The sequence below is a fragment of the Platalea leucorodia genome (assembly GCF_965183815.1).
Source record: "Platalea leucorodia genome assembly, chromosome: 1".
Taxonomy (NCBI): Eukaryota; Metazoa; Chordata; class Aves; order Pelecaniformes; family Threskiornithidae; genus Platalea; species Platalea leucorodia.
Window position 1 is genome coordinate 124,580,589 of NC_138823.1, and position 13,110 is coordinate 124,593,698.

Below are 13,110 nucleotides of genomic sequence, written 5' to 3' on the forward strand. Positions count from 1 at the left end.
TACTCACTTTTAATTTCTTGATTGTGTATAGAGGTCATTCCAAACACAAACAATTGATTTGAGGCTCATCCTCCTCCATCCAGGAAAAAACCGAACATCCCCTGCAGACTGTTTCGACGTATTCTTAGATGTTGAAACCTGAAGGACTTAGTTACCTTAAGCTACGGCACCTTCCTGGGGTTAGACTACTTGTGGCAAAAGGCTCCTGGTCGGCCTGTCCTGTGTGACAGGGAAACTGAAAATGAAGCTGCTCTGTGCCGCGCCTGAGACTTTCTGGGCTTTGCCTTTGACTCTTGGTTTATCTCTGTGCCGCTTCGCGGGCTGGAGGAGGGAGCAGCGATGTTTCCCGAGAGGGACTTCAGAAGAACTGCTGCTACCTGAGAGAGGAGGGCAGGCTGGCGGCGAGCTTGCTGTAGGCAGCATTTCCCATCCGCTGGCTCGTTGCTGTGGCCACACCGTAATATTTGAAAAAAGTCCCCCGGCTTGAAGTCACTTGGGAGCTTGCTGGCCCGTGAAGCATCTCTTGGTCTGAAGCATACAATCAAATTTTGACTCGGGATGGAAAAGTCATTTAAATCCGTGCCACTAGTGGCTTACAGTGCTTTTTCCATTTTCAGAAGTGAAAGCTTTTCATCGCAGTGACAGCAAATTACGTGCAGAAGTAGCTGTAGTGAGGAGGTTCTGCTGTTTTGTGTGCGCACGTGCGTTTGTTACAGAAAACCGTAAAATTGCATAAAGTAAGGACCAAAGTTCTCAAATGACACCGAAAGAAAATTCACTTGAATGCAAACTTGGAACATTTCAAAACTTCACCCAACCACTGATTTGACAATTTTGAATTTAAGAAAGCAGTAATTCCTTTTCACAGAAATGGAAGACGGCTTTTGGGGCAGGAGGAGGTTGTTGCTTTGCACATTTAAGTGAGCATATGGCAGGCTGATGAATATGTATTTGGATATTTGGAGAGTTGGCTAAATTCTAATAACTAACTAACTCATATGTAAACTTCCACTGTTTGGTTCATTTTAAATATTTTTAAAATCTGACCACTTTGAGTCTCCCTGCCAGTTTTATGGCTTTACAACTGATTAGTTTTCCTCTTATGTGAACTAGCCATATTGAAGAAAGCAAACTCCCAAATTAGCTGTGATGCAGTGTCAAATTTTTACAGCTGGAAAAAGACGAGAGCAGTACTGGACATATGGGGGAGTTACAGTAAGACGACACCCAGTCCAAATAACGTAACACAGGCCCATGCAAGTATAATATGAACTATACTGGTGATGTAAAACAGATCTCATTTTATTTCAAAAACTACTTGCAGTAGACTTTGACACCCCTACGCTCAGGCACCTGTATTTTTAATGATGCTGTGGCCTGGTAAAGGAAGAGTGAAAAGCTCTTGTACCTGACGGACTCACCTGCGTTTCCTTCTGGTGCTCAGAGAGGCCCTGTGAAGACGAGTGCTCGCAGAGCAGTAAGGTGTCTCCCTGTTGCTCTGTGCAGGTGAATACAAAAAGGCAGGTGGGTTTTGGGGGGGGTGTTTGTATTGCTTTGTTTTATAAGGGTCAGCCTTTTGCCCCTTTCTGGGTGGGAGGGGTGGTGTGCTACTTGCAATTGTATGAACATAGGACAGTGGACAAAAGTTTGTTTTTGTGGTTTTTTTTATTATCATCAGCACTAAAGGTAAACCCTAATTTTAATCGAGTTGCAAAATCCCAAGCCTGATTGATAAGCAGTTGAACTGTTTTTTAACAAAAAAAAATCTGTTCTCTGTAGTAAATGTGCTGTGATGTGAAGCGAGATCAGTGTCCAGCAGAATTCATTTCGTTCTATTTTAAGATGGAAGAGAGAAAGTGGTTCAAACATCAAGATACAGTAATTAAGTGGTAAGATGACAGTGTTTGAGCATGGATGGTTGATGTAGGGGAAAAGCATGAAAGAAAGAACCAGGTGCTTATTGTTACCGAACTGATTTTTAACTAGATGGAACACTTAACGTTTCAACTGTATTTGACCATTTTTGGACGAGCAGAGTAAAGAGAGAACACAAGCTTGCAGGAATTACTTGAGGAGGAGTACGGCTGTACTAAATATGAGGCAGAATGGGTTTAATTGCTGGGTGAGGACTCAGAGACTGCACCGGTAGGTAGTTCCACTCCTCTTTGAAAACCCTACGCATTACAGAATGCAACTCATCTTCCCTCAGAGTTTTCATTTTACTCTATGAAGGCAAACTTTTTAAGTAAGTCAGTCAGTCTATGACGCCCTTTTCCTCCTTCCTTTTAGATTTCACATTTGTAGGGGGCTTCTCTCAGGACTTTGAAGAGAGCTTTGGTACACTGAACTGAAAAATGGGGGCATCCCGGATGCTTGTCAACTTCTCCCAAGTGGTATGAAGAGGAAAAGATGGGCCCCTGTGCTGCAGGAGCTGTGACAGACGCCTCGCTGCACTGCGCAAGGGTGCTAGGTGACAAATCCGTCTCCTGGCTTTAAGACCCGATTCCACCAATGTCAATCAATCAATAGTGCCACATAGTGGATGGTTTTACACTGGCTGAGCACACGGTTCCCATTCAAGGGGTTAAGCACCGGGTGCGGGCTAGCGGTACGGCTACGGTGAAAGCCGCGCAACTTTGTGAAAGCTTCTAGTTGGTCTTAAAATTGGAACAGGCAAAAATTGGAACGGGCAGTCTTAAAATTGGGACTGCAAACACTCGGTAATGCCACCTTAATTTTTAAGGAGGTCACGTGTTAGAAAACATCAGGCACGCACTTACACAAATACTAGCTACGATGGGCTAGCGGCACTTCAGACTTTTTGGCTGACCTACTTGAGTTAGTCCCTGCCTCTGCACTTAAGTAATCTTTTTATCTTAATAGGCTAACTTGAAAACATGGGAGATACACCTAGACTAATTCCACCAATTGTCTACTCCTACGCAGAATAATAATGTGTAAGAATCCTGCAGATTTGATTTCAAAATGAAAAGACATATGAAGAAACATCTAGGGACCATTAATTAGAGTTGCAATCCCTGGTTTAGATGAAGATGGCCAGGTGAAGTACGGCGTGTCTGCACTGATGTCAGCTGCCTTCCTCATCACCTGGAGCTGGCTACTCGCAGTAAGTACCGGCAGCTACATGCTTTGTTGGGAGGCGGAGGGCTGAGGGGGGAAGACAACCAGACTTCCAGAGCTATACCCTCTCATCATTCATTAATAACTTCTGACCTAACAGAAGTGCTTTTTTAAAAATACTCAACACATCATAGCAAAAATGCTTCCGGTTCACTGCTGAAGGCCTTGTCCATACTGTTGCTGTCTTCTTACATTGGTTAGAATCTAGGGCCGTTTCCCATTAACCTGAGCAGGAAGGACAGGTTGCAGCTGAGACAAAACCAAAACCAAAGCCATTTACTAGTAGGAGAGTGTCACTTCTTCATAGAATTCTTTCTGTCATTTAAACTTTAAATAAAAGATGTAAATGCAATTAAAATACAGGATACTGCACAAGACATTAAGAAAGTAAAAGGTATGAAACCAAGAATTTAAAACTAGGAAACATCACATTAAGGCCATGGGTGTGTTGCAGAGGAAGCTGATGCCAGAGCCAAGGGCAAAGCCCAGCTCTAAGTGCCACGGTAAACAAGGGAGGAGCTGCAATAACCCACTCCTTCCTTACACTCACAATAGCGTAGGTCAACAGAAATGAAGGGCTGACAGCATAATTCAGTACATGCAATTTCAGGCTTGACAGTAGAGCCTGGTTATCGGTCCTTCACGTGAAGCATGTATAGGATGGGGGGGGAGTAATACCTGCAGGTTAAACCGGGCCATGTTCCACTACAGGCATTAGTTCCTTCCCAGCAGCACTAGTCAGTGCCCTGGGGTCCCCCCTCACCTGCTGAACATACTTTCTGCTAAGCCAGAAAAGAAGAAACCCATTGCTGGTGCCACTGTCTGTAGTCACCGGCTGTAGTGTGAACCTCAGTAAGACCCAGGTGAGCCCTCGGTGCAGGCACGTACCGCTGGCAGCACACAGCACTGCCCTCTAAGAGAACGCTCACCCCAGCAAATCCCCTTGGGAAGTGCTTTTGACAAAAATTAAAACCAGCCAGGCTCGCTTTCCAGAGGCTGAAAATGTAGCAGGTTTTCACAGTGGGACAACAGAACAGTTGCTGTCCTTAAAAAACATTTCACCATCTACCTGAAGTTTCCTCTTTTTTAAATACATACAGGGAAACAACTGATTTTCCACTAACGTGGCATAGTTTTGTTTTCCAAAACACTTGAACTGAGGAGTCCAGAGCAAGTACAGGTGTAGGAAACGTTATTCCACAGAAGCTATTTTAAGGTGGTTCGTTTTAGAGCTGAGTGCCACTTAAGTTTGCCCAACGAGGCTGCATGCTACACATCTTTTCAGCTTCTCACTCGCAAGCATTCCCTAATCCTCCAGCCACTCTTGCTGTGTAACAGCAGAAGCAACATTATTATTGATTATTCCAGGAAAAGGCACAGAATAAAGAGCAAGGACTAACCTGCAACGTTAGGTACTTCACATACATGTGTCTCAAAGTCTGATGGGATTTTCCTACTTGAATAGCTTTAGAACAGTACTGGCTTTGTGGTGAAACACTAGTAAAATAAGTCACATTTTGCATGTTCTGATGGAAAACTAATAAATCTTACTACTTACTTACTCAGGCAAAAATCTTTTTTTGTAAAATCAAGGCATTAAAATTACCATGTAAGTTTTCTAAATGCAGCCTTTTCTCACTTGTAAAGAATTTTTATTTCAAAATGCTTCAAAAGATACCCCAAAAGAGTAATACAAGGTTTTACTCACTACCTCTAGTGAAGCCATTTATGCCTCTGAGAGTTCTACAATTAAGCAGCTTCAAGTATCAGCCTACAAATCCTTTGTGTGCCCCTTTTTAAACAGGGACTTGCTTACACTGTTTCTGCAAGAAGTGACCTGCACCTTACATACCTAGTTAAGTTGTTCTGACTCACCTCTACCCGTAATAATTTGCTAGTGTGGTCACTCACTCACCCCTGAAGTGTAGAAGCTTATACAATCAATCATCTTCATTCTGAAAGAGGAAAGCAGGGGAGGATACTGCTCTCGATGCTGCCTTCAGCGTGCCTTCTCCCCTTCTCAGGGAAGGTCTCGATCAGATGACTTTTTTCCTCTAGAGTCGAAAGAGTCAGTCTGGGCCACGCATGGGCAGGGGACATCCACCTCTTCTGACAATGTAGACTTAAAAATGAGTCATGGCATAGGCAAAAAGTACTGTCAGGCTCTCATATGACTCAACATTTTCATGAAAAAGAGAAATCAAATCGGTCCAAGAAGCTCTTCTCTTCTGCATTTGCCACCCTTCTCTTCTAGTGAGAGCATCAAGAGCATCTCCATACACCCTCAGCTTCCGATGACAGACCAATTTTAATGTACACCCAATTTGTGATCAGTTAATACAACTTAAATTATTCACCCTTAAGTTTTTATGTAGCCTGCCACACATAACTAGACAAGCCTTAAATTCCAAAAGACCTTTTGTAAACTGGTTTCAGAACCTCAGGTCCAGACAGAGGAACAAACCTTTGCAACTTCTCTTGCAAACTGTGACAGCATGCTTTATATCTTTAATCACAGAAAATTAAAAAAAATTGAATTCTAAGTTCAGAGATTATTTTATTCTCCATTCATCTCATTTTGTGTATTATTTCAGTCAAATTCCACAGAGGGGTACAGATGATTTAAGTCTGTTTAAATCAAGTCAAATCAAAGTTGGATATAAATTTTGAAAAGTTCATTTTAAGTTTTAACTACACATTTGAAGTAAGCTTCTGTCTTTTTTTCTTAATTCCAGTTGCTCTGTATTCTTCTCTTTGCTTCAAATATTCTGTTTTGCATTCCTCATAGAATAATGGATCGGAATAGCTACAAGACAGACAAATACATAATACTGGTTTTCATCTTGGAATATGGAACAGATATTGCATGAATAACAATCAATCATAACTGATCTTCCTTTCACACCCAGAGAACATTTGCCTGCATACAATAATAAAATACCTTTTTTTTTATAAAGTACGTAAGCAGTTAGAGTTATCTTCATAAAGTCTAAATACTGAGTTGGTCTGCATTCTCTCATGATCGTGCTCTCTCTTGAGGTGTAGTCCTTTTCAAGCCTCTACAGTGAAGCCATGAAGAGGAAAGGTAGAAAACGGGAAAGACATGTGGTACTTCAGTTCAGCTAAATAATTTGTTATTATTCGCAGTTAGCGTCCTCAGCATGGGAATCTGCCGGAGTACACTTGTATTTATGCACTCAAGCAACTACTGGGAACAGGTTCAACTGTATGTCTTGAACGGTAAACATGTACATCCTTGATCGTTAAATTAATTTTTCTCGTAATTTTGATTTTAACTATAATTATTCAAGCACTAAACATTTTTTTCAGTAGTGTGTATTTGGCTCGGATGTTGCCTTTTTTTTTTTTTTTTACCTTTATTTTTTAAAGGCAAAACTTAATGCATGGAGGTATAGACAAATAAAACTGAATAGCTCCAGCAAGTTCTCACCGCAGTTAGGCTTGAACGCTTGCCTGGCTGCACACGTTTTTTCATCAATTCCCAAATACCTGAGAATAACGGTCACTAGTTTAAAGGCATTTAATTTTAATCTCTGGTTTAACAGGGCAGGACACACATTCCACTAAAAACCAAACCAAACCAATCCCCTTCTCCTCCCAGTCAAACTCAAAAAATCCCCAACCCTCACGCTGGGAAATTCAAGAATCTAACACCTCAGCCTGATGGCACTGGGGATAAATTAGGACTTCCAAAAGAGACGTTTCAATCCACCATGGCATGAAGTTGACCTCTTTAGTATCTAACAATTTCCCATTGCTGCTGCTGCTCACAACAGCAGGACACTTTCAGGACAAAGACTAAATCTTAAAAAACAGTTCAAGATGCAAAAGCAAAACAAACTTATCCTGTCTCACTAACAGAGCGTGAAGGTGCTTCTGCGCTCACCCCCATTCCCCACATATGTAATTCAGCGTAGTGAGTACAGGGCTACATGTTGTTCTGGGCTGAAAATCTAGATCCGTCACTATTTAAATGAAGAAGAGAATCTTGATAGCCACAGGACAGCTTTATTAAGGAAATAAAATCTTGTCAGGTAGGACCCTGACCAGCACATTTTTCTCCAAAATGAAGATGCAATTTTCAGAACATACATCAAAGTCACCAACCTTGCAAAATCCTTTTGAGAAGATTCAAGATTTCTACTCGTTTTTAGATTAGTATAGGCCATACAACAAAAAAACAACAAAACCTCACGAGGGACTTACTAGCCAACGAGACAATCTTTCAGTGCTGTGTTCTCTTGCCGACACTTCACCACCATGAGAAGACCAGTTTCTTGACAGCATTTAGTAAATGCTGGGAAAAAAAGAAAAAAAAACCACCACAAACTAAATTAAAGTTAAAAGAATGACAATTGGTAAAAAAATGCTCCTATGTGTATAATATTCCATATAAAAAACCCTCACAGAGCAGATCTGATTTTTTATTATTATTAATATAACCATAGCTGGCCCGGAGTCTCATACTGTTTGTAAGGTCTTTGTCACTTGTTTAGCAACAAGATTTTAATTGGGATTCTCCTCTCATATCATGTAACACATTCACACACATACCGCTGTTGCTAATACCAACAAATTTCTGAAGTTATTCTTGCAGCAAATCCATGATTCTTGCGCCTGCTTTTCATACTGACTACCCAGGGCTATCACAGCAGAATAAAAGGAAGCACGAAAAACTAGGTAAGCCAGGGTTGGTAGCGTTTCCTCTACAACAAGAGCTTTTGAAATTATTGAAGTATGTTTGTATCTACAAATTAAGAGGGCAGTAATGTTGACATCAGCTACTATCTCAAAGAAATGCCACTGGCAATCACCTCCTGTGAAGGTTCCCTCGGGGCAGGAGATAATAAACCTGTGAGGTCATGATTCTTTCCTGGCATTTCCAAAAATCCCTTCTCAGAGTGCAAGGAGAAAGCCAGCAGTTTATCAGCTGGGAGTGCCAGGTGGTACTCCATGGCACTACAGCACTCTGAGGAGGACTGCTGTCTTCTCTGTATCTTCTCTGCGTTGTGTAGTGGCCTGTAGCTGTTCTTCAATATGGAGTTTCTCTGAAGTCCAAACAGCTAGTGAAGAGCATCGCCCCCAAAAATACTGATGATCATCAACATTTCTGGGATCATGATCTCTGGCATTTAAGAACAAGGGAATGTCAAAGGACGGAGAGACAATGACCTGTCTCTTCCCAAGAGAAACAATCTTGCATCCATTTGCTCAATGAAGTGAGAGTACCCGGTCAGTCTTAAGGGTCTCGAGACTTAAAAACAAGTCAGTGAGATACTGAAAAAGGAATAGCTTTGGGGGCTGGAGGGGAAGCAAAATAATCGTTAAGGGTGTGGTTTTTATCTGGGAGTAATGAAAATCATGTCTCATTGTTACCAGCACCCTGTACAGGTGTTTCACTAAGTAATAAAGTAGGTTAAGAATTAGCTGTTATTCCTATCAGGAGATTTCAAACTGCTTTGTTATAAGGGGTCTGAGTTAGTAATCATCTGCATTGGCGGGGGGGGGAGAAAGCCAAATGTCCAAGATCAACCCAGTAGCCAGGTCAAGTACCAAGTCAAATCTACTGTGTCCCCTTCCAGAGCTCCACCCATTTCTCCTCTTCTGAGCTTGTCCTGGAAGTGATTTAGTATCCAGCAAATTTAGGGCATACAGAAATCGTTATATTCTTGAACATCTTTAGCAAAACCTACAGCTAATCCAGAAACATCAAAACTCGATGACACTATATCATACAAAGGGTAAATCACGTTATCTATACTCAACGCATATGTACATTGAGTATGTTTATGTACATTCAGTATATGCACATTGAATATCATATGTCTATACATATATATATGCTCAATGCATTGCTCTTATTCTGTTTTGTCCAAAAACTTGTACTTCATGTACTCACACCAGAATCTTCCACTTTTTATACACAGTGATCAGATATGTAATATTTACCGAAGTGGCAATTTTTGTATCACTTCCATTCCTTAAGCTTACTGTACAGATATACCTTCTGAAGTCATGCTGGGAATCAAAAAGGCACCTCTAACACCTGCAAGTTATTGACCATGTGAAAATATGGGCACGACTGTTAACCATACCCACTGTAGCGTAGTCCTGTACCTGTCCTTGTATGTTTTCAAGACATTTAACTGAAGTTTCAGATCTGCCTACTTAGTCACTGTTGATCCTGTACGATGATGTAACTTCCATTCCATCTAAATTTAAATAAGAAAACAGAGATTTGTGCCTATAAAAGCAGCAAGATGGAAACCTATCCTTTGCTCATAGCAGATGCCCACTGAAATTAAGCAATTAAGCATTAAGCAATCGCGGACCACAGTGGGACAAAATCCACCTTCTAGTATCCTGGACGCTACTAGCAAAACTTTAAGGAGAAAGTGATCCAACAGCTGTGAGCAACCCCTAGGTGAGGCTAATCTGCTTGCCCATGGCTCTATTAATTTAACTTTTGATAAAATAACTTACAAAAAAATCATTGATTGCTGAAAGTGTTGATGACAGTCTTAAGTGTCCTCACATTGCCAAACTTACATATGTCTTTGCAAAACGTTGCAAAGAATGTCTTGCCTACTTTGAACATATTATTGAACACCACTTAAACCATCCTTCAGCACACCACCTCATAGCATACACTGGTAACATCACCATACACCGCTTGAAAATGTACCAGATGAAAGTATGCAAAAAATGGCTTTAAATTAACGAGTTAATTACTAGTTTGGAAGACATTGTAACCTGTGCTCAAAGGTATCTTTTAGCAACCATGCTCAATTTCTAAGATCTTGTTTGGTATGTTTTTTAGTTTAGACCTAGAACACATACAATCCACATACAATCCAAATACACAAATGCAACTCTGAGGATACTTCTGAATAGCTGAAGTTTACGAAGCAGTGGAAGCTCAGAAGAATAGCAGAAGTGTGCTATTAGATGATCAAAATGTTTCTTTGGCTTTTAAAGGTGAATCTTATGTTTCTTCTCCTGTTTCCTGGACTGTTTACACTGAATGTCCCTACATCAGCATCTCAGAAAAATCATACCTTAGCATTTCTAAAAATGTCCTTTGTTTTTTCTGGGAAAAACATCAGAAGCCTGTGAAAGCTTATGGTTTGTCTAGTGACCACTTTGATTTCTGCTCTCTACAGGCACTTCCTTAAGTGCTGTGCTGGGTTTTTTCGTAGCAATCATTCCTTCTGGAAACTGTGAAGTAAAAAAACTGCTGAAGACAACAGGAGGTCCCTCTCACTTGTTAGCTCACCAGTCTTGATTGGATCAAGGCGTGATGTCCCAGTAAACACAACCTGAACTGCAACTGCAAGCATTCCCTGGCTTCAGAAGGCCCCGCTTGTGGTACACGGCCAGGCACTGTTGCAAAGTGATAAAACTGCTTCCAGCTATCTAGCTTTAACGTTGCTGATGCTTAACAGCAGAGGGGAAAAAAAGGAGCAGGTTAAAGCATATCGGGCATCCTCATATGAGCACACAAAATTCGATTATCCCTCTCTTCTCTTACTTCCAGCACTTTAAAATCCCTTGGGCAGTCACCCAAGGAGTGTGGTACAAGATAGGTTTAGTTATAAACATTCACCAAAAACCTCACAGGAGTCTGGAGAATATTGTTTTATTTTTAATTATGCTCTGTCTTGCTCACAACCCTTTTGTGAAACAAAACATCTCAAGGTTGAGCAGCACAAAAAGTGTTAAAACTACTGGTTTAGAGAATAATCTCACAAATAGCGCACAATAGTTCCAGATATAATCTCACACCAAGAATTAATCTCTATCTCCGTAATCTTGCCAATCGCCACTCATTCCTCACTCAAGCAGTATCTGCATTGTAGCACAAAGCTTCAGGGTGCATAGCAAGATACCACAAAAGGAGCGGATACGCAGGATCTGATTACAAAGCCATTGTAGTTTAACACTTTAACAGCTACGAGTGGTAATGAGAACGCTAGGGAACCCGGTCCCACACTCAGAGGAACCTGCTTCCTGACGCTGCACGTGGTACAAAGAACAATTGCTCTTTCAGAGCAGAATCGACCTTTTAGAAATCTTGTGCATCATCCAACCTTTATGACTTCAGCAAATGGCTTTCCATGACTTTACAAGCTCATATAATGTTTTCTCTTAATGATTCTACGATTCATATCCTCTCTCCTTGCAAGGAGCACACTACCAAAACAGAACCTCCGGCAGCAGCAAAACTAGCTGCAAATTTGGGTGAGTCTGCAAATTCAGTGCAGATTGTAACAAAAGAGAAAGAAATGTTTCAAACAAATAAAGGTTAACCCCAATATTTATAAATAAAATGAGGGATGGAGCTGCACACAACAGGAGTGAAAATGCCTTGTTAGAAAGGGAAAAAAAGCTTGCCCTCCACAAAATGAACCCTGATGAGGCTTTGCCAGGACAGCTACATATGTCCATCACTGAATGCTCCATGCACAGCTAAGGACAGATCCAGTACTGCGTCAAAGAGCTGCAGGTGCCTACCAGTTACCATGGAAACTGGCTATGGACCCCTCTTTCACCTGCAGCAGTTATGGTTCATGACGTCATATCTGACATAGGTTAGCCCCACAGGCTCTTCTCCGTGCCATAGGCTGTGTCTAAGGGGACGCACACTGAGCAAAGAACTCTGCTCGAGGATACAGCTCACTGCACAGTTCATCACTGATGCAAGGCCAGATTTTGTCTTCTTCCTCCCTCTCACGAAGAAAGCTTTGTGCTTGTCTTGTAAGGCAAATCCAACATATGTTTTGGGCACAGTTCTGAGAATTTTAAGTCTCATTACTTTTTGGCCATCACAGCCACATACAGAAATTTTAACTGCTAAAGCTAGATTACAATTTAGTACCTTCTCTAAATCAACCAAGTATGTAAGACCAAATGGTATCTTTGCCAAGACGAAGGTCTGCTTTCAACTGAAAAAAAACTGAACAAGCGTATTTTAATACAGAGCAACTCAGTTTTGCCAGTTCTCACCTGCTAACTACGTACGGCATGCAGGCACAGAGAGGTGATCTGCCTACGATGGGAAGACCACATAGCTCCTACGATTTTCAGGGACAGACGTGAGGGCTTTGTGGCCGAGGCCAGCAATGAGCCCTTCCACGGGCTGACTCTTCAGCAGGGACCATCTTGGGCCCTCAGTACCTCGGGGAAGCTGCTGAGTTTGGTCCCCGGCACCTCCAGATCTCCAGCTGCCCAGGATCCAAGATCAGTATTTCACTGGGTCTCCCTATCTCAACTTATCTACTTGAGAAAGCAGGACACGGAGAACAAGGGGAAAACCAGCTGCTTTTGTAGATCCTGGCACATGTAAGATCACAGAACAACAGAAGAAAGAGCTTTTAGAAGCCTTCTAAAATTATTTCTAAAGCTGTCCGGACATGCATGGTTTTGTTTTTTATAAGAATTCTATTCCGAGTCTTTGCATAATTCTGTTCAGATACAGAATTATACAAATAATGTTGGAAGTATCAAGAATTATTTTTTAATGTCTGACTGTTATTTAGTGTATTTGATGGTTGATTAAGAACTGCTTTAAGTCACAGAGCACTCTTTTTATTAAGGTTTCTTTGATAATTAAGTAGAAGGTTGACACTGTAAAGAACTTTTTTTACGAAGATCTTTACAGTCCACATAGATCTTTGCTGAAAAATAGTATCTAAGAAGAATGTTTTTCTTCAGTATTCTTAAAAGCTTTTTCCCCCAACTCTGTTTTATACCTTTACTACAAGATAATATGGGAAGCAGATGGAAACTGGAGAGAAACTGGGTAACTGTTCACTTAGAATGAAGACTGGATATATTATTTCCCCGTCTATCCAAGCAGTCAGAGAGGCCTTTAAAAGATCAGTTACATTACCAGAAAGTTAGTTACAGCAAAGCTGGTGGGGGCTTATTAACAGATGTCCTGGTACA

At 41.2% G+C, this 13,110-nt stretch overlaps 1 protein-coding gene across 2 annotated transcripts in view; it reads right to left on the reverse strand.

The window, feature by feature from the left end:
• Positions 1 to 83: 83 nt before the first annotated feature.
• CMC1 (C-X9-C motif containing 1) overlaps positions 84 to 13,110 on the reverse strand; it is a 51,555-nt gene continuing 38,528 nt past the window's right edge. Inside the window, exons 3-5 of one of the 2 annotated variants that reach the window (XR_014229949.1) lie at positions 7,369 to 7,459; positions 5,057 to 5,947; positions 84 to 1,832 (exon numbers count right to left, since the gene is read on the reverse strand). Coding sequence is in view for 1 of the 2 variants with exons in the window: in XM_082328276.1 (XP_082184402.1) it covers positions 5,833 to 5,947; positions 7,369 to 7,459 (206 nt within the window). In the remaining variant the exon portion in view is untranslated. Of the gene's footprint in view, positions 5,948 to 7,368; positions 7,460 to 13,110 lie in introns of both variants that reach the window. The other variant, XM_082328276.1, reaches the window with a different exon arrangement.